Genomic DNA, 21,817 nt, shown 5'->3' on the forward strand with positions numbered 1-21,817 from the left:
AGGAAGTGTTTATGGAAGGCTGTGCAAGTCACATGCAGGGAGGTGTGACTAGGGTTCATAAACAAAGGGATTTAACTCCTAAATGGCAGAGGATTGAGCAGTGAGGCTGCAGGGGCATGTTCTATAGACCAAAACTGCTTCATTAAGCTAAAGTTGTTCAGGTGACTATAGTGTCCCTTTAAATTTACTAATAATGGTCTATTTCATTAGTAAATACAAAATACCAAATATCTCAATACAGCTTCGTAAAAGCTGAGAAATCGTTTTGGCTTATATTTTAATCAAATTTCGCTCTACTGGAAACACCATAGAAACAATCAATCATTCTATATTCTAGAAAGGCCACAAGAGAAAGAAAGAGAGACAAACACCATTACTGAAACAAGGAATAGCAAGGTACCTTTGTGGAAAGAATCCACTTTTGGACTCATCTGCTCTACTCTGTGATTTAGGTATAGCTTTGAGGATTAAGTTTCGTGCCTTGTCTTTATCAGTATTTTCTTCAGGTTTTTTTGTTATTGAAGTGATTGCTGGAGACCTCCCTGGTCCATTGGAAACAGTGATTTTTGGAGATTCTTTACCAGCAGGTGGTTGATTATTTTTAGGTTCTATAACTGCAGGAGTTGACTGGAAAAACTTATCACGAGCTTCCTTGATTTTTGCAGTAGATGATGAGGGTTTTGGGGAAGAGAAGTCATCTTTCGGTTCATTTTTCACTACAGGAGAAGGTGACCACTTTCCACTAAAACTGGAGGACACAGTGATGCGGCTACTACTGGAATTGGATGGCTTTGTTTGTTGGCCAAATGTCTCTGGCTCTTTTTTAGATTCCTTCTGTGCAGGAGTGTGCTGGTGCAATGAAGAGTTTGTATTGTTTTTTTCTTTGAGGCTTTGTAAATAAGCTTGTGCGGGAACGTTTAGTGGCGCGCGATTAGTTACATTACTAGGAGCAGCTTTCTGTGTGTTCTCAGGTCCTGTTGCTTTGACGGCACTTGGCGTCTCTTTGTGAGTCTTATAAAAACCCACCGCTGTCCTATTTGTCATCTCTGGAGTATTTGTGCTTGCCACACTTGGACTTTCTTTGTTGGTTGGCATTTGATAGTTGTGTGTAACTTTATCAGACTGCCCTGTAGACATACCAATATTTGGACTGCTTTTATTGCTCCCTCCAAATCCCATTGCAGTCCTATTAGGTGTCTCGTTTTGAACAGAGTTTGTTATACCTGAAAATTTTGGGGTAGGAGTCTTGTTAGTCTGTTCCTGCACTGCAGGACTTGTAAAGCGTGGACCGTTTTGGCCAGTTACAGGTTTGTATGGCCCAGAGGGGCTTGTGTTGGAGGTAACTGGTGAGGTTGTGCTGGGATGATGGTTGATACAGATGAAGGTCCCAGGGTCATCTCCAATTTTATAATTCCCTGGCTGTAAGGTGCGAGAACACTGCTTGCATCTGAAAGATTAAATTATATCAGTTTGAATTAACAAAGTCAAAATAAATATTAACACTCAGTACTTGGAATAAAGTCACACAATATACTTCCTACAAAAGACACGTGATCACCAGCTCAATCTCTAGATATATTATGACGTTCACTTCTCTGCTATAGTGGAGTGAATATATTCTGACTTTGCTGGTGTATAGAAAAATTGGTCAAGCAGTTGTGAACAATTAATTGACGATAAATGATAAATATCTAGGAATGTTGCTAGACCCCAATCTATCCTTTGGCCTTCACATTGAAAAAAAAACTCTTCAAAACTTTACCCAAAACTAGTTGCCCTGTACAGAAATAAATCCTGCCTAAGCCCTACAGTAAGGATAGTACAACAAATGCTAATGCCGGTCATTGATTATGGGGATGTAGTATATGCACCCGGACTGCAAACCCACCTTAATAAACTTAAAACGGTATAGAATTCATTCTGCCGCTTTGTACTATAATATAATTACTTTACCCACCAAAAGAGCTAAACTGGCTGTTGCTGGAATCCCGACGCACTCTTCATCTTTCCAGCCTTGTGCATAAGAGCATTTCTGGGAAGCTCCCACCCTACCTGAGTAGAATGCTCCCCCCAGCTGTTCCCACCTCCTATAACCTCCGATTCAGTACTAGCACGATATTTAGCATACCGCAATACAAAAATAAAGTGACTCGATCCTCCTTTTCCTACAGAGCACCGCAATTATGGAATAACCTCAGGGACACAGTCAAATCTTCATTCAATCTAAAATCTTTTAGGAGATCTATGGCAATATACCTCAGCACAGAATGCACCTGTCATGGTTGAATATATTTACTACCCATTATGTATTAAATGTGTGTGTGTATAGTTTGTATATTGTATTTTTGTAATATTGTATCCTATTGCAACAATGCAATGTTTTGCGGACCTAGGACATACGTTCACTGTTTAAAATAAATACATGTTCCACATCAAACCAGGAAAAATACTAATTAAATACTCACTTAAAGCAGTTCCTGTGATAAAGTTTTCCATCCGCCATATGTCTCTGGACCAAATGGACATGGTTTCCGCAGATTGTGCAGTTGCTGCTGATCATACCATTGCTGTTGATTTCCTTCATACCCTTTATAACAAAGAATAACATTAGAAGGTGTGGCCAGACAGAACCCAAATGCATATACATCAAAACTTTTACTGCGGCAGCAAAGAATTATGGGAAAAGGTGTATGCAAATCAGTACATCAAAAGCTCCGCCTATCTTAAAATGATTGTATCAAGTTTCAAACTTACAGGAAGAGACATGTTAAAATGGATGCTATACTCAGAATAAAATATTGGCGAAAGGCAGGAACGCTTACGCAATTAAAATCTGCCTTTTCAATACTTGTAAGCAAGAGTTTGATAAAGCTTTACGTGCTGTCATGGCAACAAAGATTTCCCCCCCCCTTTCCAAGCTCCTTTAGAGCAACACTAAAAACTGGAGTGAACCTGGCCAGGTGAAAACATAATTTGGGCAAAATGTGCCACAAAGGAAATTATTGTATCTTGGCAGGGATTGACATCCGTGATTGGCTGAGAGCGCAGGGCTAACCTTGCCAAACCTTAAATAGTTTGGCATTAAACCGGTGGAGGGCCATAGGACACTCTTGGCAACATAAGCAGATATAATTAAGGATATAATTAATGTGTGTGAACAGGTTGTTGATCGAAGGAGAAATCATCTTGCCTTTATGGAGTCAAGAAGGAATTTATTTTCCCTTTTTGTGGAAAAGTAGGCAATCCCTTCAAAATGGTTTTGTTTTGTTGCCTTCTTTTGGATCGACAGCATAAAAAGGATGTGTTTAAAAAGGTTGAACTTCATGGACTCGAGTACTTTTCCAACAGAGATGACCAAGTAAGCACTACAGCCCCTTAGATTGGACTTACCGCTCTCACAGGGGGGTTTTCCACGACTGAGTTCTCCTTCAGTATCGAGGGGTTTGTCCTCGGGGCTGGCTGCGGTTGCAAAGCTGGAGTGTGATTGGTAACTTTCTTGCTAGCATGCTCCTCAATAGTATCCGGGGGAGGACGCTTAATAGCCCCCAAACCACCAACTGGGAAAGATAAGAGGTGCAAAATATGTATAGAAAACGGACACAGCAATATCACTTAAGTATTTAATAGATAGAATTTCAAGAGGGCACGCACATTGACTGTTGTGGTTAAGGTTCTTAAGTCTGCGCTTACTTCAATCATAAAACAGTATATTAAGGTAAAAAAAACAACTGGTTTTGATTAGATTAACCTTTTCCCACCCACAAACTTAAAAAATATAAAGCATAAACTTACCTTCATCCCAGTGGCCAAGTTCTCGCGGCAGTTTGGCCCTTTCCAGCTGACGTCACTCTCCATTGCAGGAGAGGGGGACGGATTGAGGAAAGGACACGGCAGCACCAAAAAGGGAGCGCCATCACTGGACACTTGCCGGCAGCATGCTGTGCATGCGGACGACAGACATCCAATAGACACAGAAATCACATTAGCCAGCCTAAAACTCTTGTTTCCGGGCTAATAAGGCTCTAACGACACAGCAGGAGGTGGAGGTTACACCTTAAACTGCGGAGGGGTTCAACTCTGTCTGCGCAGGCTTTCATATAGCTGCCCATACATATTCCATGCACCATAACCACTTCAAAACACTTCCTTACATTAAGAATAGAATTTAATCTGTACATTTGGAAGTGATTTGGAGATTTTGTATTAGTACAATTGTTTGGAATGTTCAATTACATATACATAGAAGACAGTTTCAGTATAACCATTAAACACAAGGAGCTTCACATTCAACATTATCAATACAAACAGGATTTTAAATTTAATTGGGGGCGAATGATAGGAAAACGACATAGATTTTCCCGAAAATGTCTATTGCGCAATGTTCACCTTCTCGTTAATCCAGCCCTGAAAGTGATTTGCCAGGGAATCTCCAGTTCTCCTATATAACACACCCGTCTTAATGTTTACAACACTGGAGCTGACCTCGAAAACACTGTCACTGTGATTATTATTCCATTCCTCTTCAGTGAACCATTAACGAGGATAATTAAAGCACCCATGATTATTACACAATTATTCACTTTTATCATTTGTCAGTTTGATCGGCTGTGTATGGTTTTGTGCCCTCGCTCTTGATAAATCTGAAACAAGGTATTATATGTAGAGTTTTTCCTCCACGAGCTTCCACAATGAGAACAAACTTGTGCCAATTTCCAGCGTGGCAAGTTTACGATGGAATCCCAGCCAAATTCTCTACAAACACCACTGATATTTATTGAGGAAATATTTGATTTCCGAGAAATGCACACCTTGATCCAAGCAACAAATTAGAGGAATACGGAACAACAACAAGACAGCCTAGTTCAGCTTCCACAGAACAACAAAGCCACAAGAACGTCATGGCCTATTTCAGACCCCATTACCTTATTTACAAAAGGTCTGTAAGCAGTGATTTGATAAGGAAATGTATCTACCTCTAGTTTTATTAAAACACACCTAATGGTGAAATTGACACTTGTTTGTTTACATTTAACCAAAGCTTGCAGGGTTTCCAAAATGAGGTCTACAGCGAGCTCTAAGCCACCACATGGGTTTATCATTTTAAGTTACCGAACTTGTACCGAGTTCCAACTAAAACCGGGCTTGAATTCAGGATTTTTTTTCCAATGACTATGAATTGGCGGATTTGCTACTTAACTCAGTAACTAAAAGTTTTGACACCTATATGAAAGGAAGAAATGAAAAGTTCACGAATACGATTACAGGGTTTATCAGGTAGACTATATTGACGGTTCTCCACCATTCTCTTTTCAGCCAAAGAGCTTCACTCACACATGTCCAAAACATCAACTTTCGGAAATGATGGGTTACAAACACTGATTTTTGTTAGAGCAGAAGTTTAAACCCTTGCTTGCTGTAGTGGTTTTGGTGTATAGAGAGTTATTTTAAAGATACAGTTGGTTCTATGTATACACAATGCTAGTGTTGAATATCTTGCTAATTTTGCACCAGTAGAATTATAGAGCACCGCAGTCAATAACAGACACTTTGTATCAGCCATTGTTCTTTAACAGGTTAAAAACATCCATCTGTATTGGCATTCTGTTGGGTAGATTGAAAGAACTATTCTCTCCATCAAACAGTGGCGTAAGCCGGGAAACATATTCATTTCCAGTAAGACAGATATAGAGGATTCTGGGAAATAAACGGTGCGTGCGACTGCTCTGGACACAAAACAATGTGTCATTCCTCTGCCTACAATCCCCTACTGTGGGATGCTAGGGGCTGGGAGACACGGTTGAATTCCTCTGTAGCATTTAGCAGAAAATACATGCAGGAAGCCAAGAACGCAATAAATAAATAATATGCTTTTACTGCCTTTGAAAGCCATATGTTATGTTACAGGGGGCAAGTGCTGTCCCAGTCTGCGGCTTTGGGTAACTAAATTGTATTTTTGCCTTCGTTCTGAAATTTAACACTTTACCAACAGATGTCGAATATCCATTGATAAGAATCGTTGTGCAGAACCATTTATTTTTATTATTTATATAGCGCCAGCAAGTTCTGTAGCACTGTACAATGGGCTTCATATCACTATTAGATCCTGTACTAATGATCCAAGATATTTGGATTGCAAACGTTAAAATTAGTGGAAACCAAAACTCCTAGGCTTTTAAATTGTTTCATGTTAAAAGGTGAAATTAAACTGGAGAGTTATTTTCCGCTTCACAAAGTGGTAACTGGTTCATAGAGATAATGCTTAGCATTAAATTAAAAACTAAACAAGCAAAAAATAAGCAATTCATCACCGGCTGAATGTAAATTTTTGATTATGCCTCATACCCAACCCTGTATCGTACTGCGCTACAATATAAGTTAGCAGTCAAATAAAGAGAGTTTATTTAATGGTAACATTTGAGTTTACGAACTGCGACAAGATTTTTAATACTATAAATGTTTCAGAGCTACAAATTGCTTGAAGAGAAATCTTCTAAGCTGTAATCTTTTTGTTCTGTGTTTACAATTGCGTTATAGCAGGATGAACTTGCCTGGTGAAGGTGTCTTTGATTCGAATATAAGAAGAGATAGTTTAGCAGGGTTTCATAAATAGGTTTGAGACTAAAATCTAGATATGTCTGCAGTCCAAGTTATGTGGCTACAGGCACATCAGATGCAAGTCTTACATCCCCCACACACACTCAACATGCCAAACGGCAAAAGACGCAAACTCTTGGCCTAAGGGTAGTGATTACGGGGTGGGCGTAATTGGGAATTTGTGGGTCATTTTGTGACCGAGAAATAGCTATTAGTGTAACAGTAAGTCATGGAAAACAAGACTAAAATATTTTCTCTACACAGACTAGTTTTTAAACACATCTATTTTAGTTAAAGATGTTTTGGTGTGTGGTCTGATGCAGCGATGATCCTACTTTCCCTTTTAAAAAAAATATGTTGACTTTATGTTGAATATCGTCATAACAACTTTTGTTTGTGTACAAAAGCACAGAATTTTCAAAGCACAAAATTTCGAATCGATCACGCAGTTACAGATATAGTGATATAGACTATTTTATGAGCCGGGGAGTAAACAAGGGTACCCCCTTCTACTGCTAACCCTTAATCTAACATAAGGTTCAAAATGGCTCTGCTTAGAAACTTAGAAACTTAGAAGATCTTGGTTAGCAATTGATTTTTTTTTTTGATTTTTTTTTTTTGTAATGTAGCAAATCAAAAGCAGGACAAGAGGCCAGAATGGGAGGTCATTTGTCAGTAGATGGGACATTCCGTTCACCACTGTGGTTTCGGAGAAAGCTTTACGCTGTGGCTAATTAGTACAATTGAAAACATTTGAAACACAGCTCCAGGGTAACGGGAAAGTTTCTGAATCCCCTTGAAAGGGGATTTCCCACAGAAGGGGGATGGGGGCCTCTAAAGAACAGTCGAGGCAGCAAGCAAATTATACACTGATCAGCGTTAAATAAAACCAAACAAAGAATTTGTAAAAAAATAAAAAATAAATTTAAAGTGTGATAAACCAGCACATGTCAAATTGTATACACTATGCCAGCTCCATAAAACACAAATATAATAATTGTATTAATAAAAATATAAATCTATTATGTGTCTATTTGTCCACTCATTGTACAGCGCTACGGAATTTGGTGGCGCTCTATAAATAATAATAATCTATTACAATGTATATTTTCACAAACTCATTTTCAGACTCGCCCAAATTCAATCCTATTCTGGCTGCGTGACAATATTTTAGCAAGGTACTTTTTTATTTTACGATATTTACATAGTATCCTTCATCAGTGGGCTTTTAAAACATTGGGTGATTTTCTAAGCTGTGGGTTTCCATGTGATTATTTGAGTGCTTGGCAGAGGATTTTGCGTTACAAACTATGTTTTTCTATTTACATCAAAAGCCAAGAAATGTTAATGGTTATAGAGGGTAACACTGTAACCTGTTCCTTTAAAGGAGTTGCATATATAGTAATCTCCTGCAGGGTGCAAGGAAGCTCTGAATGCCCTTCACACAGTATCCCATTGTCTGTTCTGAGATGAATGTATCCCCTGAGACAATGGGAATATCTAATCCAAACAAGAGATGACTGGGCTGAACAGAGCGAGCATACTTACTGGGAGATCTGCCATGGAAGTAATTGTAGTATTGTGATACATAGGTCAGGATACTCAGCCTATCTGGGACGCGAAGACTGACCATGTCCTCTGCATCGAGCAGAGCAGGAATGCCAAGCTTCTCTTCGGCAACATGGAATGCCTGTAGCAATGACAAAGGGATCAGGTGAATGAGGGCACAAAAAAAAATTTAAAAAAGCCCAGTTAGCGCACATAAACAGTTGGTTTAAAAAAAAAAAAAAAAGCTATATTTTTTAAATGCAGTAATCTGTTTGAGAATTTTTGTTCAATTCAAATACATACTTACTTTGAGAAGCAGAGTAAAATTACTAAGCCACGTCCGAAATAAAAGCATATTTTTTTTATATTGTTTTAAAAAAATTGGACTTTTTTATATATATCACACTACACTGGCTAAATAGAATTGGCCAAGAAATCCAAACACATGTGTAAGTCTATTATTGTTTGCAGGTCACAATGGATTAGTTACAGCACTGACGGCTAACTTAGTAATCAAATAATTGATACATATATTCATGATGTTCAGACAGTTGGCTGAAAGTGATGGGAAAGGTAATATAAAAAAAAAAAAAGAAATAAATATATGGTGGTACCAGGGTTAGTCGTCACTGACTTAGAGGTTTACTAAATAGGTGAGACCGGAAGGGGTGAACGGAATGCAGATTTTTGAGTTAGCCTCAAGTACCTGTTATTTTGTGCTGCCTACAACAAATACTGTTCACTAAAAAAGCAGTCTACTAAATAGAAGTCATTCCAGATTTGTTTTTTTAAATGAAGGTTAGCAAGAAAATGAAACCGAAAGTAGGATGCTTAATGGATTTATTGCTCAATGTGTTTATCCCAGAACATGAAATGAAGCCTAATTAGCTATGGCACTCAGCCACATCATCTAAAAGATATTGGACATTTCAGGAGACCAGCAGAACCGGTTCTATAACCCCCAAAACGGAGAAGTATGAAGAACTGATAAGTGTAGAAAGGACAAGTAGGGGTGACCCGATGACATCTTTATAAAAGGAGCAAATCCCATCTAAAAAAATAAAAAAGTCCACTCAGGCCATGCTACGTGCAAAGTGCTTTTGAAGCACTTTTGAATAGACTGAATATCCCGAGTTGAGTCTACATAGCCTGAGCCCGTCTAATGAGGAACACGCACAGGGCTTGTCTGAGGACTTGTCTTTCATTTTCTCTTAAGCTGAACACCGGAGAAAAAACAGGGGATAAAGGCCCCAAATCAAAACGATCTCGCTGAATCAGAAACTGTTGTGAGTCATGCTGTACTACAATAAAAAAAATTTTTTTTACACAACATAAAGGGTGTATACTAGACTAACAAGAAATGCATTTGTTAGATAAGGCACTTTGAGAGTTCAATTTAGGGTTAGAACGTTTTTTTTGTTTTAACTTTTTTAAGGGAGCGTTTCAAAATGACAAGAAGGGGAAAAAGTTGATATATATCCCTAAAATATATTAAAAACTGAACTATTCCAAGGGTTACGCAAAAAAAAAATACACAACTCTCTTGGTTTAAGTACACATTGATGTGCTGGTCCCTCACACTCCTCCACAAAAAATAATAAAAATAGATAGATAAAAGAAAGAAAGCTAAATCTTCTCCCTGCAGCCCACTCCTCCTGTGCGGACATCACACCCTTTGCTGAATGGAGACGGACGTCTAGGAGGGCCGCCTCTGGACACCTGTGGCCAGCTTGCTGACATCAGACATCCAATATGTACACAATGCATATAGCGACCGGGACCTCTAATGACGCACCCATGATGCTGTCAGGTGCAGAGTTACACCTCTGGCAGTAGAGAAACGAAACTCTATTAGTGCAGTGTTTCATAGCAAATTGCTGCACATACAGACTCCAAGCACCATGACCATTCAAACCACTGAAATGGTCGTGGTGCTTAGAGCAACCCTTTAAGGAGAAAAATAAACTCTACACAGATTTTAGTATCCTCTACATTTGCTATAAATGATTTTAAAAAAAATATATATATAAAAAAAATATATATTATGTATATATAAACACATTTTCTGTTGCTTTAGAGGTATCTACTTTAAAAAAGACAAACTGTCACTAATGTAAAAATTACACTTGTGAATTATACTTATATATGTGCTTTAAAGATTCAGATTTAGTAACTGACATCATAATCCAGCTTTGTCCTGGCACAGCCAGGGCACACATTGCTTTGAAGAAGGAGAGACAAAACCAGTATCAATATTTCTCCTCTCTCTATGGTGACCAGGAAGTACAAATGGCTGAGCTTTTAACAAGGACTAACAGGAAGCCAAGATGGAGGCTCTCCTTTCCAGTATAAAAGTGTAGGTTTCTATATTTACTTTTATATTTTACACTTCACAAAACACATATGTGTTAAAATATAAGGAATACGTAAAGTTGATATTAAAACGCTGGAAATTGATAGTTTCCCTTTAAGTAAAGTCTCCTTTATAGAAATAGATAATATATGTAATAAATGTAGCAACACAATAAACAAGACAACAATATGTAAGTAATAACATTTTAAATGGAAACTATAAAACGCAGGTACACACTTACCAAGTGGTTATTTTCATAAACGTTTTCCTTGCTGAGAGAATTAAAATTTCTGTAAAATAAGAAGAAGAAAAAAGAAATATTGGCATTTGTGAGAAAAATCACCAGAATATGATATATAATAAAAGAATTACAGCTAAAAACAAGACTACCTCAAGATAAAAGAAAACGGTTTGTTAGAGAGTTGAGAGTTCTGCCAATTTATGTCAATACAACTAGACTATAATTAAAGAAAAGAAAAGAAAAAGAATCTTTGCTACTGAAAAAATAGTCACTCCAAGCACCATGATCCCTTTAGTGTTTTGAAGTGGTCGTGGTGCTTTGAGTTTGTATGTGAAGCGTTTTAGTTTAAACTCAGGAGGTTTAACTCTACCTCTAACAGCCTCATTAGCCAGCCCAAAATGACAGTTCTAGATTGGCTGTTAAATTTGTGCATATAAGGTGACTGGCACCCGCATGAATAGCATGTAGGCAACAAACAACCAATGGCACCGTGACGTCCACTTCCTCTCCTCAGCCTTTTCCTCCTCCCCCTATGATAGGTAGCAACATCACTAGAGGAAGATTGGTCTACAGGAAGAACTTGGCCACAGAGTGGGACTCCACCTTAAATACACATGCCCACGTGCGCCAGCAAAGCTTACTCCATCCATATACACCATTGCCCTATAAAGACCAAAGACCATATATTAGCACCCCTTAGTAACCCATTTTTAACACAATGAAGTCACCACAATCTTGTCCCTATGCATCCTCGCTAAAGTGGAATGTTCCACTTATTACGCGTTGGTTAGTCTATACAGCCAGCAATAATTAAATGTGTGGGTCATTACATTTTTGGAATAGGATGTTTGAAAACGGATAGCAATAGCCTCTTAGACCAACATTTGTCCAGACAAGGTTAAGACACACTTGCTGAAATAAGACATCCTGTAAAATACATATATTTGCAAGTCAGGTTTCACATCATGCCTCTGTGGTAGAGGGTCGATTGTCCTGTGGTAGAGGGTCAATTGTCCATTAGAATGGTCACTTAGCGCAGACACTTCCTGCATAGCTGAGCTCACTCCCAGGACAGTGATGTCCCTTCAAAATACAGTTTCATTGTTAATCCAACCAGTATTAATCCCTCCAATTCCTGATTGTACTTGGCTCCATCCATTCACTCAACTGCAGCCCATGTCTATAGCATCCAGGAAGTTAAAGTTGTTAAACAACCATAAAATGTTCCAAGAATAGAAACCACACGATACAATACTAGCTGTCATATTCAAACACAATTATTAGGGCCTACTGTGGGGCTAGAAAGAGTGAAATAAGGAAATTGAAAAGGTAATTACAGAACATACATATCAAGTAGAGAGTCAGAGAACCCCATTACGCACCAGCTGTTAAAGGGAATGTGACTTCCCAGGATTTTCAATATTAGTTTTACTCAACCCTATAGTTACATTAATATTTCTGAAGTTTAAAAAAAAAAAATACAATGAAATAAAATGAAAGAAATACACATCTCTGGATGCAAATGGGCGCCCTCCATCTTAGCTCCCGATCAGACGGTGCTACGATTTCTATCTTTTGCACCTGATAGTGTGAGAATGCATAAAGAGAAGAGGAGAAATGAAACAATGTTTCTATTTCACGTGTTTGTAGTGTTTGTCTTGCCGTGTCCTTCTTTTAATTGGAATATGACGACATTTGCCAACTTTTTAATAAAAATGTATAAGAAAACAAAACGTCAAAACAGCTTATAAAAAAAAAAAAAAGAAAAATAAGTTTATTTTAAAAAAATTAACATTATAGGCCTCCAGACCACTTCCTCTCAATGATCGGCAATGTTTTCATTGCAGGGTTAACCAACTCTAGTGGCCGTCACACCGACAGCCATTGAAGCCTCTTCTGTGAAATAATGGAGTAAAACGATTATCTTCACACGATCATAGTGTTCCTTTAATAGTGCAAATTACAGAGAAGTGACAGATTCCTTTGAAAGGATTCCAGATAGCACAAATGACTTCAATAAAAATCTGAATATTGCCTGACATACTTTATTAAGATCATGCGAATATAGTCTTCCAGACTCTCTTTTACTAGATGTAACATGGAAAGGAAGGGGATTGCCACAGCAATGACAGATATTTGCTAAACGTTATTATTAAGGCAATTAGGAGGAGGTGAGGAGTATATGTTTGTGTTATACTAGCTAGTTAGACTCCGTCACTCCTCCCCAGAAATTATAAAATAAAGCATTAACTTTACCTCATGTCTCACCGCGTGCCCACTCCTCCTCTTTCCGAGATCATCAATACTGCCAATCCAATATCTAAGCATGGGGGGCCTAGCTGACATGCACGGCAACCGCCACTCTGCACAAATCAGCATCTCCTCACAGACATGGATTGATTAAAAGTATCTATGATTCCATTGACCACCTCCATGCAGAGCGTAGAGACGGTGAACGTCAGTCCTGCAAACGTTCCAGGACTGCATCCAAGAAGCCCCTCTATTGACTGAGTGACAGCCTAGAGCAGGGATAACCAAAAAGGTAGATACCCAGATGTTGTAGAACCACAACTCCCATGATGCTTTGCATGCCTTTAGAATGACAAAGCATCATTGAAGCTGCCGTTTTAAAACATCTGGGGATCTACCTATTGGGCACCGCTGGCCTAGAGGTAGCGTTGGGCATCAATTCAAACACTGCCTTTTCTGCCAAGTCTGCAGGGACAGGCTCTATGCCCCAGAACCACTACGCTAAGCTGTAGTGGTTCTGGTGCCAGCAGTTAAAATCCTATTGACAAAAGTAAAAAAAAATAAAAAATACAACAATGTTAAAGTATTCTTATTTACCATTTATCATACTTTATCCTCCATAACATTCCCAGTTAATTTCTGTCTATTTATGACATATGGCTGATTTAGAGTGATTCCCTAGAACTTTATTTAGCTATTTGAAACCTATCCTGTCTTGTAGTTCTTTTCTACTTTAGCAAATAAATAAATAAATACTTATTTAATAATCACTTGTTTCTAATTGGCTGAACTCAATCCAGGTGAAGCGACATTTCTATACATGAATAGTTGTTTTCCTAAATCTGTTCAATCACCCGGAGGTTTTGAAGCCAGACATCCAGCTGAGAATAAAGTCACATCCTGAATTAAATTTGCATGGCTTGATTCTTATTATCTTCACCACCAGTTCAGGTGCTTCCTGTAAAACAATCCACATTCATGGTGTAGCAGTGACAGGGCCAGTTGAGTGTCACTTAGGACAAACCCAGACTGATAAAGATCGCTAGGCTAATTAGACAGGACATGCAAACAATGTACCATGGTAAAAGCACTTAGTGTTGTGAACACTGGGGGGGAAAAAAATGGAAACTTGATCAAAATCAATAAGTGACATAATTGGAGCAATTCGCAAAAAATTGTCACATGTTCCACAACAATAGCTTCAAACACTTTGACCCTGTTTTGCCTTTATAGAAGAATGAGGAAGAAAAAGAAGAAAAGAAAAAAAAAGAGAGAGATACGGTTTTAATCAAAGTGAAATAAAGATTTGCCAAAATGAAAAGACATTATTGCACATATATGCAGTTTTTTGTTCTAGTGCAATTTTTCTGAACCCAATCTAGATAAGAGACCTCATTACTGTTCGGACTATGGTTGTATACAAATAGGAGGGCTTCTCGCTGGTCGAAGCAGTGAGTAATGGCCCTGATTGGACCACCTTGTAAGTTACAGATCTATACATAACCATCTAATCTTTGGACACCCCTCAGTGTTTTCTAGTTTATAGGAATCTTAATTGGTAAGGGTTACTTTAATACACATAAATCAACTCTCAGCATTTTATTTTAAATGCTCAGACGTAGTTTGGACCAGCCACTGCCACATCACTGCTGGCAGAAAACACAAAACCACGTGTCTAAGTCATTAACCTCCTCTCCACCACCCCCCACCAACACACATACGCTGTACACGCTGGCGTTCTGACCACTTTCTGCATGGGACTAATGTAATCTGCCGAGGAAAGAGAGAGAGAGAGAGAGAGAGAGAGAGAACTCTGCACATCTGCAAATAATTCTTGAGAAATCCAGTGAAGAACGTTGTGAAGGGGAAACACAAGATTTCCCAAGAAAGCATAAAACGGTTTACTATTCATGGTGCCAACATCACATCTTCAGTAGCCATATCAGCTACCATCTGCAACTGCCAACCCCTTGGCAGTCTTTTGCTCACTTAGTGTTTTGCTTGGGTGAAACAGTATTTTTTTATTATAATTATTACGGATTGGTTAGATCATAGTACAGCATGTCCTTTTTTCATTACTATAGTGCCACCAACAGATGGCAAAGTGCTAGATGTGTAGAGGTCACCATGGAAACCAATGGAATCTGCTTGAATGTCCCACATTTCCATGGACATTGCTCAACTTTTCCATGGAAATTGCTCAACTTTACTATTTGTGACGTTTTTACAGATCTCCTTCAATATGTCAATGTCTTTTCTCTGACTCATATAAACTTGTAGTAAGTGGACGGATAGGTGCTGTACAAATTTAGCAAGCTAAAATAATTTTTTTTTTTATATATATATATATATATATATTTATTAAATTTTTTTGCAGATTTTCCCAGGGACCTGGAAGTGACTGACAATCCTCATCGGATCCTGGTCACAATATTCTCTGTGAGAGAACTGAACATATCTCATCAACCTACGTCAACCAAAGGTTTAAAAGATCAGAGTTCAAAAGTCTGCAGTAGTTTCATTCATGAAAAAAAAAAAAAAACACACACACACAGAAAAACACTGCAAGTCAAGTCAGAGACCAGTGCTTGCGTAAAAGGAGCCGGACCAGATCCGATTTTATTGTATAGTTTAAAAACAAACTGAATTCTTTACTAAACACTAGCCACATGTTACCCTGGAATTTTTTCTTATAAATTCCAAATTGTTTACATGTTCTAATAAAACAAAATAAATGCTTTGTCATATGTGTATACGTTTAAAAAAAAAAAAAAAATAGCTATATTTATAGAAAACCAGTAGAATTTTTTTATGCAACTGATGCAGTGACCAACATTTGAGAATTTATGAGAAAATCTGTGAAAAACAGCTGACATCAGCGCTTCACAAAATATTCCATTAATCACCGGTCTGTATTCAATTTTATTAATGTAACAAGCTACATTTATATTTTGTACAAAATGGTTAAACAGACAGTGACAAGGCAAGCTGTCGCAAGGGAAAAATGGTAGTTTTGAAGTTCTGAGTCTACAAAAGTGTTTAAACAACTTGTTTTATTAACCATTTTAATTTCTGGTAGAAAAGTTATTTCTATTATAGAATGCAAAAATATAGAACAGTGCTTTTAAATGTGTTCCTGTGGATCAGGTGACATACACCTTGTCTGTCTGTCTCGGAATGTCCACAGAGCCTACAATATCAATACTTGGTTGACCACACGGAGGTCCAAAACTTTTATAGAACTACAAGTCTCATGTTTTGCGAAGCATCATGGAATGTTTAGCTTTATAGGGAATCTACCTAATGATCATAGACAGTTTGTTGTTGTAAAGCAAACACTGTTTCAAATACACACACACAGGAAATTAATAGATTCATATTATTTATAAAGTGCCAACATATTGCGCAGCTCTGTAATATATGAAAGTTACGTTTACATTTTCAGTGGTATTGCCCTATGTTGGGAGGAAACATGACATATATAAACATATGGATGTTTTGGTGACTTTGTCCCTTTTACTTAAGCGTATTTATCAACATTTTTTTTTTTCTTGTTTACGTCTGAAAACCCGAAGTTGCGTTATCTTTAAGGGCACACACAGCTGTGTGTTATCAGCAGCAACTCCAACAAGTCTGTTTTACTGAATATTTCTCTGACACAGGACAGGAAAAAAAAAAAAAAGAAATATATGGTGGGAGGAAAAGCCTGTTGACTTGTGGCCCTTTCAGCCTCAAAATAGAACTCATTAGGAACCCTTGGTCGTTCTTCCTGTAGCTTCCTGGAAAACAAGACCTCCTAACGAACATGAAATAAAACAGAGGAACAGAACAAAGAATTCTTAACAGTGTGAATGTGATAAAGAAAATACACTGGGATAACAATAGCAGATTAAAGGTCCACAAAGTTCTCTAATTCTTTGTAGTTTCATTTTACAAGAGGCAAATAAATAATGATTTGAATTAAGCATGTATTGGGGTTATGGTTATATTACCCAACTCAATGGCAACCATTCGATTGACCTTGTCAGGATTATACGCATGGAATACTAAATTAAAGGAGAAACACAGCGTAGCAGGTATGGTTTCATGCGTCATTGTTTTCTTAGACTGGTATGGACAAAAAGAAATGGTTCCGAAAAAGCCGATTTAAATATGGGTAACTATTTAGCATCAAGGTTGGCATGGGGTTTTCTGTTGCAGGATCAATAACTTGTATCTCTGGGGGTTTACTCCAGGTCGTACACAGAAGTCAACAGAAGCCTTGCCATGTGTCTAACAACTTTGCCACCACACTGGAACCATGGATCAAGTTTCAATCCCATGTCCGTACACACATTATTCAGGCATCTAGCAATGTTATCTTGTTAACTGCCTCCACATCCTCTTGATAATGCAACCTTTTTCTTTATCATAAACTCAAGTCAACCACATAAAGTCCTATGGCATGCTCCACAAGGTTCTAGTGTCCCTGTTGAATGCCCAGACTGTCTGAAGGTTTTCCAGTTGGACGTCTTATCTAATGTTCTCAGTTTCTGCCTATCCTAATGTAACGATTTACTGGATACATTACACTGGCTAGTTCAACCGATTATGAAATCTTCACTCCTTGCCCTGACCTACCTATCGGATCTGACCAAATTCCCATCTCCTTTGGATCCTCCTGACTCTGGAGAGTCAGACCTCTCTCTTTCCAGAGAGGATTTCAGATCTAGAATTCTTTTTTTCCCTTTCATGTTTGCCCTATGGTATCAACTTCATGGCAAAATATCTGGCTATTGTAAACATATCCAGCAAGCTCTAAAAGGCCAATGCACTGGTGTAATAAGTTCAGGACCAGAATGGCAGCTATGGAGGATTCTTCAGACACTGCTTTTACTGAGGCAGAGCACATGATGAATGACATACGCACGCTTAATATACTTTCATTCCCCTACGAGAGATGGCTCAAGTACGTAAGTACGCAAAACATTAGTTCCTGGAAACAGCCAGGACTCTAGGTGATTTGGGGTATAAATTTCACAGGATTGGAGCTGAGAGCCCAAGCAATTCGCTGGATGACTTGTCTTAGGTGGGCTAAGCATAATGGGAGTTGCAGTCCTGCCAATGTTTGAAGGCTGCTGTTGAAGACACTTGATGGACAACTCCACACACAAAAAAATCAATAAAAAAAAAAATCTATTTATGTCAATTAAAACTCAATAAGGGAAAAATTATCATATTAACCAATAAATAAAACCAAATTAGCATTTGTCAGTGTTACGCTGCCACAAACACATACAGCTCACAAGGAAGAGGTTTTATAGCCAAGAGGGGATTATAGATGTACCTCGCTCTGTTACCTACAGGTTGGGTGTTAACCACATATGTGCAATAAATTCAAGCTTTAATAAGAACACCTACAAAACAAACACCAGCGCTCAATTGGAGTACAGTCTAGATTAAGAGGTTTATCCACTAAATACTGAAACCTATTTGATAAATTTAGGACAAATTTTTCAAATCAGTTTTTATTTGCACCTTTTTTTTTTTTTTTTTCCTCCACGAATGATAAATTAGACAAAATGTTGGGTGTTTTTATGGACTCCCCACAACTTATGGTTTAGAACAGGGGGAGGCGAATACAGCACAAACATTACACACACTCTTGGGAATGCAAGAGGCCAACTCCTCTGACCCATTGTCTCTGTATCCCCCAGGACAGATAGGAAGCCTGTTGCTATACAGAGATTTTGCTCAGCTAATTATTTTTTTAGTTTATTTTTTAAAGGAAATACCACATACCTCGAACAGCACACAAACAAACGAAAAAAAAAATACGTAATATTTATGTACAGGATACAATGTCAGATCTGCTATCCATTGGTAATGCCAACTGTGCACATTCACACATTTTGTAACTTTTCCCCACATACATTAACTGGTAGTGGATTTCAGGTGGATGTTAAGTGTTCTCCATTTAAAGGGACATTAAAAGAATAATAACCAATACACTTTATCTTCCTTTTTGCCACCTAAATCTGCCATCACTAACTTTTACTCTTAAGGGTGTCTGCAATCATTTTACTTGCCGAGACTCTATACTCTCAGTGATTTAGTAACAGATCTGTGTCTACCCCGATGACAAACTGGAGACCCTGTTGTGAGAAATGTTCTGGTCTACTAGAATAGACGTTAGATCATGTGATGCGATGGCTTTGTTCACGTATCTGTTCCTATACCACCCAACCGCAGCCTGCATGTCCCACCGCAGCCAAAGGATAATAGTTTGAAACCAACATTGCAATGATCACTAAAAGTAGCATTGAACATGACCTCCCTATGCGTTTTTAGACTGCTGCCAATGAAAAAAACATCTATTGCCTGGTACTTGACGTCGGGGATGTGCCTCCAAATGCAAATTAAATTAGTGGGGGAACACTATCTAATCTAGGACTGTCCAAACCTGGCCCTCTATCAGCTGAGAGTCTGCATTTTGCCCAATTCCCTGCAGCTAACTGTACTCCTAAAATCATCGAGAGCAATATATTCTTTGCTTGCACGGCTCAAGTGACAGATTCTGTGTAACAGCCTTTAATTCAATTGCGCTAGAAGTTCTGAGCATTCCTGCACCTTTAACCCAGCAAAACTCGCATGCTACAGGATTGATGCCATCTGGGATTTATCTATAATCTGATGAGCCGAAAAGTCTTCAAATGGAATTCTTCTCAGAAGCAAAGCATACAATTGTAACTGGAACGTAAAATATCAAACTTTATTAAAGCTTTGCATGAAACCTAGATCATTTAACAAACAGGTCAATGAATTAATAAAGCTAAAGCTTCACATTTTGAAATACTGCATTAATGCACACATCTTTCTAGCAGACTGTAAGCTGTAATACAGTCGGGGCAGACCAGAGGCATTATGTAACTTGCCCCAAGCCTGGAATTACTAAACGTGCCATTTTCTAGAGCAGGACAGCCCAAAAGGTAGATCCCCAAATGTTGTAGAACTACAATTCCCATGATGCTTTGCATGCTTTTATACTGCTTTAGAATGACAAAGCATCATAGTCACTGAAACAACTACCGCTTATTGCATTTGTTCTTGTACGTATACTCATTCCCTTCAGCCTTTTGAAGCAAACACAATCTTTTTGTGTTTACATTACAGCCTAGGGACGCCTCTACTTGCCACTCTTCAGATGGCTGCTAGAGCTGCTTCATGGGGCAGTGCTGCAGAGTAAGCAGCACTTCCATTCAGTGTCTTCACCCTCTGCATGGAGCCACTGAACTTTCCTCAGAGATGCATTGATTTCTGATGATGTCAGCCAAGCAGGCAGATCACGGGCAGAGCCAGCAGCTGCAGACTTGAATACAAGTAAAGTTTTACTATATTTAGGGGGCAATGGGGGGTGGGGTGGAGGAGAGGAGGGTGGCTAGATGGTAATTTTAACACTATAGAGTTAGGAATACATGTTGGTGTTCCTGACCCTATAGTGTTCCTTTCATGTTTACTACTAAATACCTATTTGCATGCTGGATGTAGAGTTCTGCATTATGACAAATTGCTATTGCAAAACTATTCAGCCAGGGTCACCCTTGTATTAGAGTTAAGTCTGGCAAGGTACCAAAGGTGTTACATTTCAGCCACAGCCAAGGAACCGCCGCTTGCCTTCCCATACCCTACAGTAGCCATTCAGCTCTTGATCAAATCCAGTCTCTGCATTGTAGTTCCAATTTAATCCTGACAGTGCCAGGATCTATTACATCTCACTGAAGACTAGTAAACATGATCCAATGTGTTTCAAAATATTCTGCGATGCCGTGGCCTTACACCTGCAGGCTGGCTCTGTACTGCTGTGTGTACTTGTTTGTACTTTATTAAACTGGAGACATAGAGACAAACAGACTTCGCATGTATTCTGACAACAAGTCTAAGTAGGAACATTTGGCAATGTATCAGAGTACACTGGCCAGCTCCAATATACGAGGGAGGACTCCTTGGAGTTTAGTGCACTCAATGAAACTCTGTTTTCATTTTTTCCACAGCTGCCCACACACTGCACGGAACAGTGAGCTCTGTCCAGCAAGGATTACTCATTAAGCAAATACTGTTTGGTAAGAATGTTACTTTAATTTAATTTAATAACTACCATGAATGCTCCCATACAGAGACAGAGGCAGAACAAGATTAAGTCTTAAGTGTATATATGTATCCCTTTAAATATACCTCTTATTATTCTAATCAATCAAAACACAAATCCAACACCTCGCTAATTTACTCCTAGAATCACTAACAAGACACAGGTAAGAAGCATGCCTTTTTTTTTTTTTTCGCTCAGCTGCTAATTCAAGAAAAACTTAATAAATAAAAGATAAGCTACTGCCTACCAACCAATTTTGATTTTCTGACGCACTTTATTACAAAAAAAAAAATGTTTTTATTTGTTTTAAAATTAAACAAACCAGCAAATCTGATTTTGCTAATTTTTCAAATCAAAATCATAGGATCATATTTTTGTTTGTCTGGACTACCAAATGTAGAAGAAAGAAAAAATAAATAAATGAATAAAACACATAACTTGCTTCCTTATCCCTGTCCCGTATAGTTTCCTTTAAGAGTCCACTAAACACAGCATACTAACCAGACTTGAGTCAAAAATAATCTCAAAAGCCATGTGTCATGTAATTTACACAATCCCCATACATTTGTTTTATGGTTTTTTTTGTTTGTTTTTTTTTTTAAAACTCCTTAATGACTACAGGATGAACCATTCATGATCAAATATTAAACGTCCCACTCATTTAACGGTGGCAATTTGACTGCACGTAATGTCAATCCCCGTCTGA

The 21,817-nt window shown here is 38.2% G+C and overlaps 1 protein-coding gene across 3 annotated transcripts in view; it reads right to left on the reverse strand.

The window, feature by feature from the left end:
- The window catches only part of MICALL2 (MICAL like 2), a 53,127-nt gene that overhangs the window by 26,170 nt on the left and 5,140 nt on the right, over positions 1 to 21,817 (reverse strand). For all 3 annotated transcript variants that reach the window (XM_063430424.1, XM_063430423.1, XM_063430421.1), the window contains exons 3-7: positions 10,737 to 10,785; positions 8,143 to 8,284; positions 3,391 to 3,557; positions 2,466 to 2,587; positions 401 to 1,447 (exon numbers count right to left, since the gene is read on the reverse strand). In XM_063430424.1, coding sequence (XP_063286494.1) covers positions 401 to 1,447; positions 2,466 to 2,587; positions 3,391 to 3,557; positions 8,143 to 8,284; positions 10,737 to 10,785 — 1,527 coding nt within the window. The remainder of the gene's footprint in view (positions 1 to 400; positions 1,448 to 2,465; positions 2,588 to 3,390; positions 3,558 to 8,142; positions 8,285 to 10,736; positions 10,786 to 21,817) is intronic.

Source organism: Pelobates fuscus, chromosome 8 (genome assembly GCF_036172605.1).
Source record: "Pelobates fuscus isolate aPelFus1 chromosome 8, aPelFus1.pri, whole genome shotgun sequence".
NCBI classification, from domain to species: domain Eukaryota; kingdom Metazoa; phylum Chordata; class Amphibia; order Anura; family Pelobatidae; genus Pelobates; species Pelobates fuscus.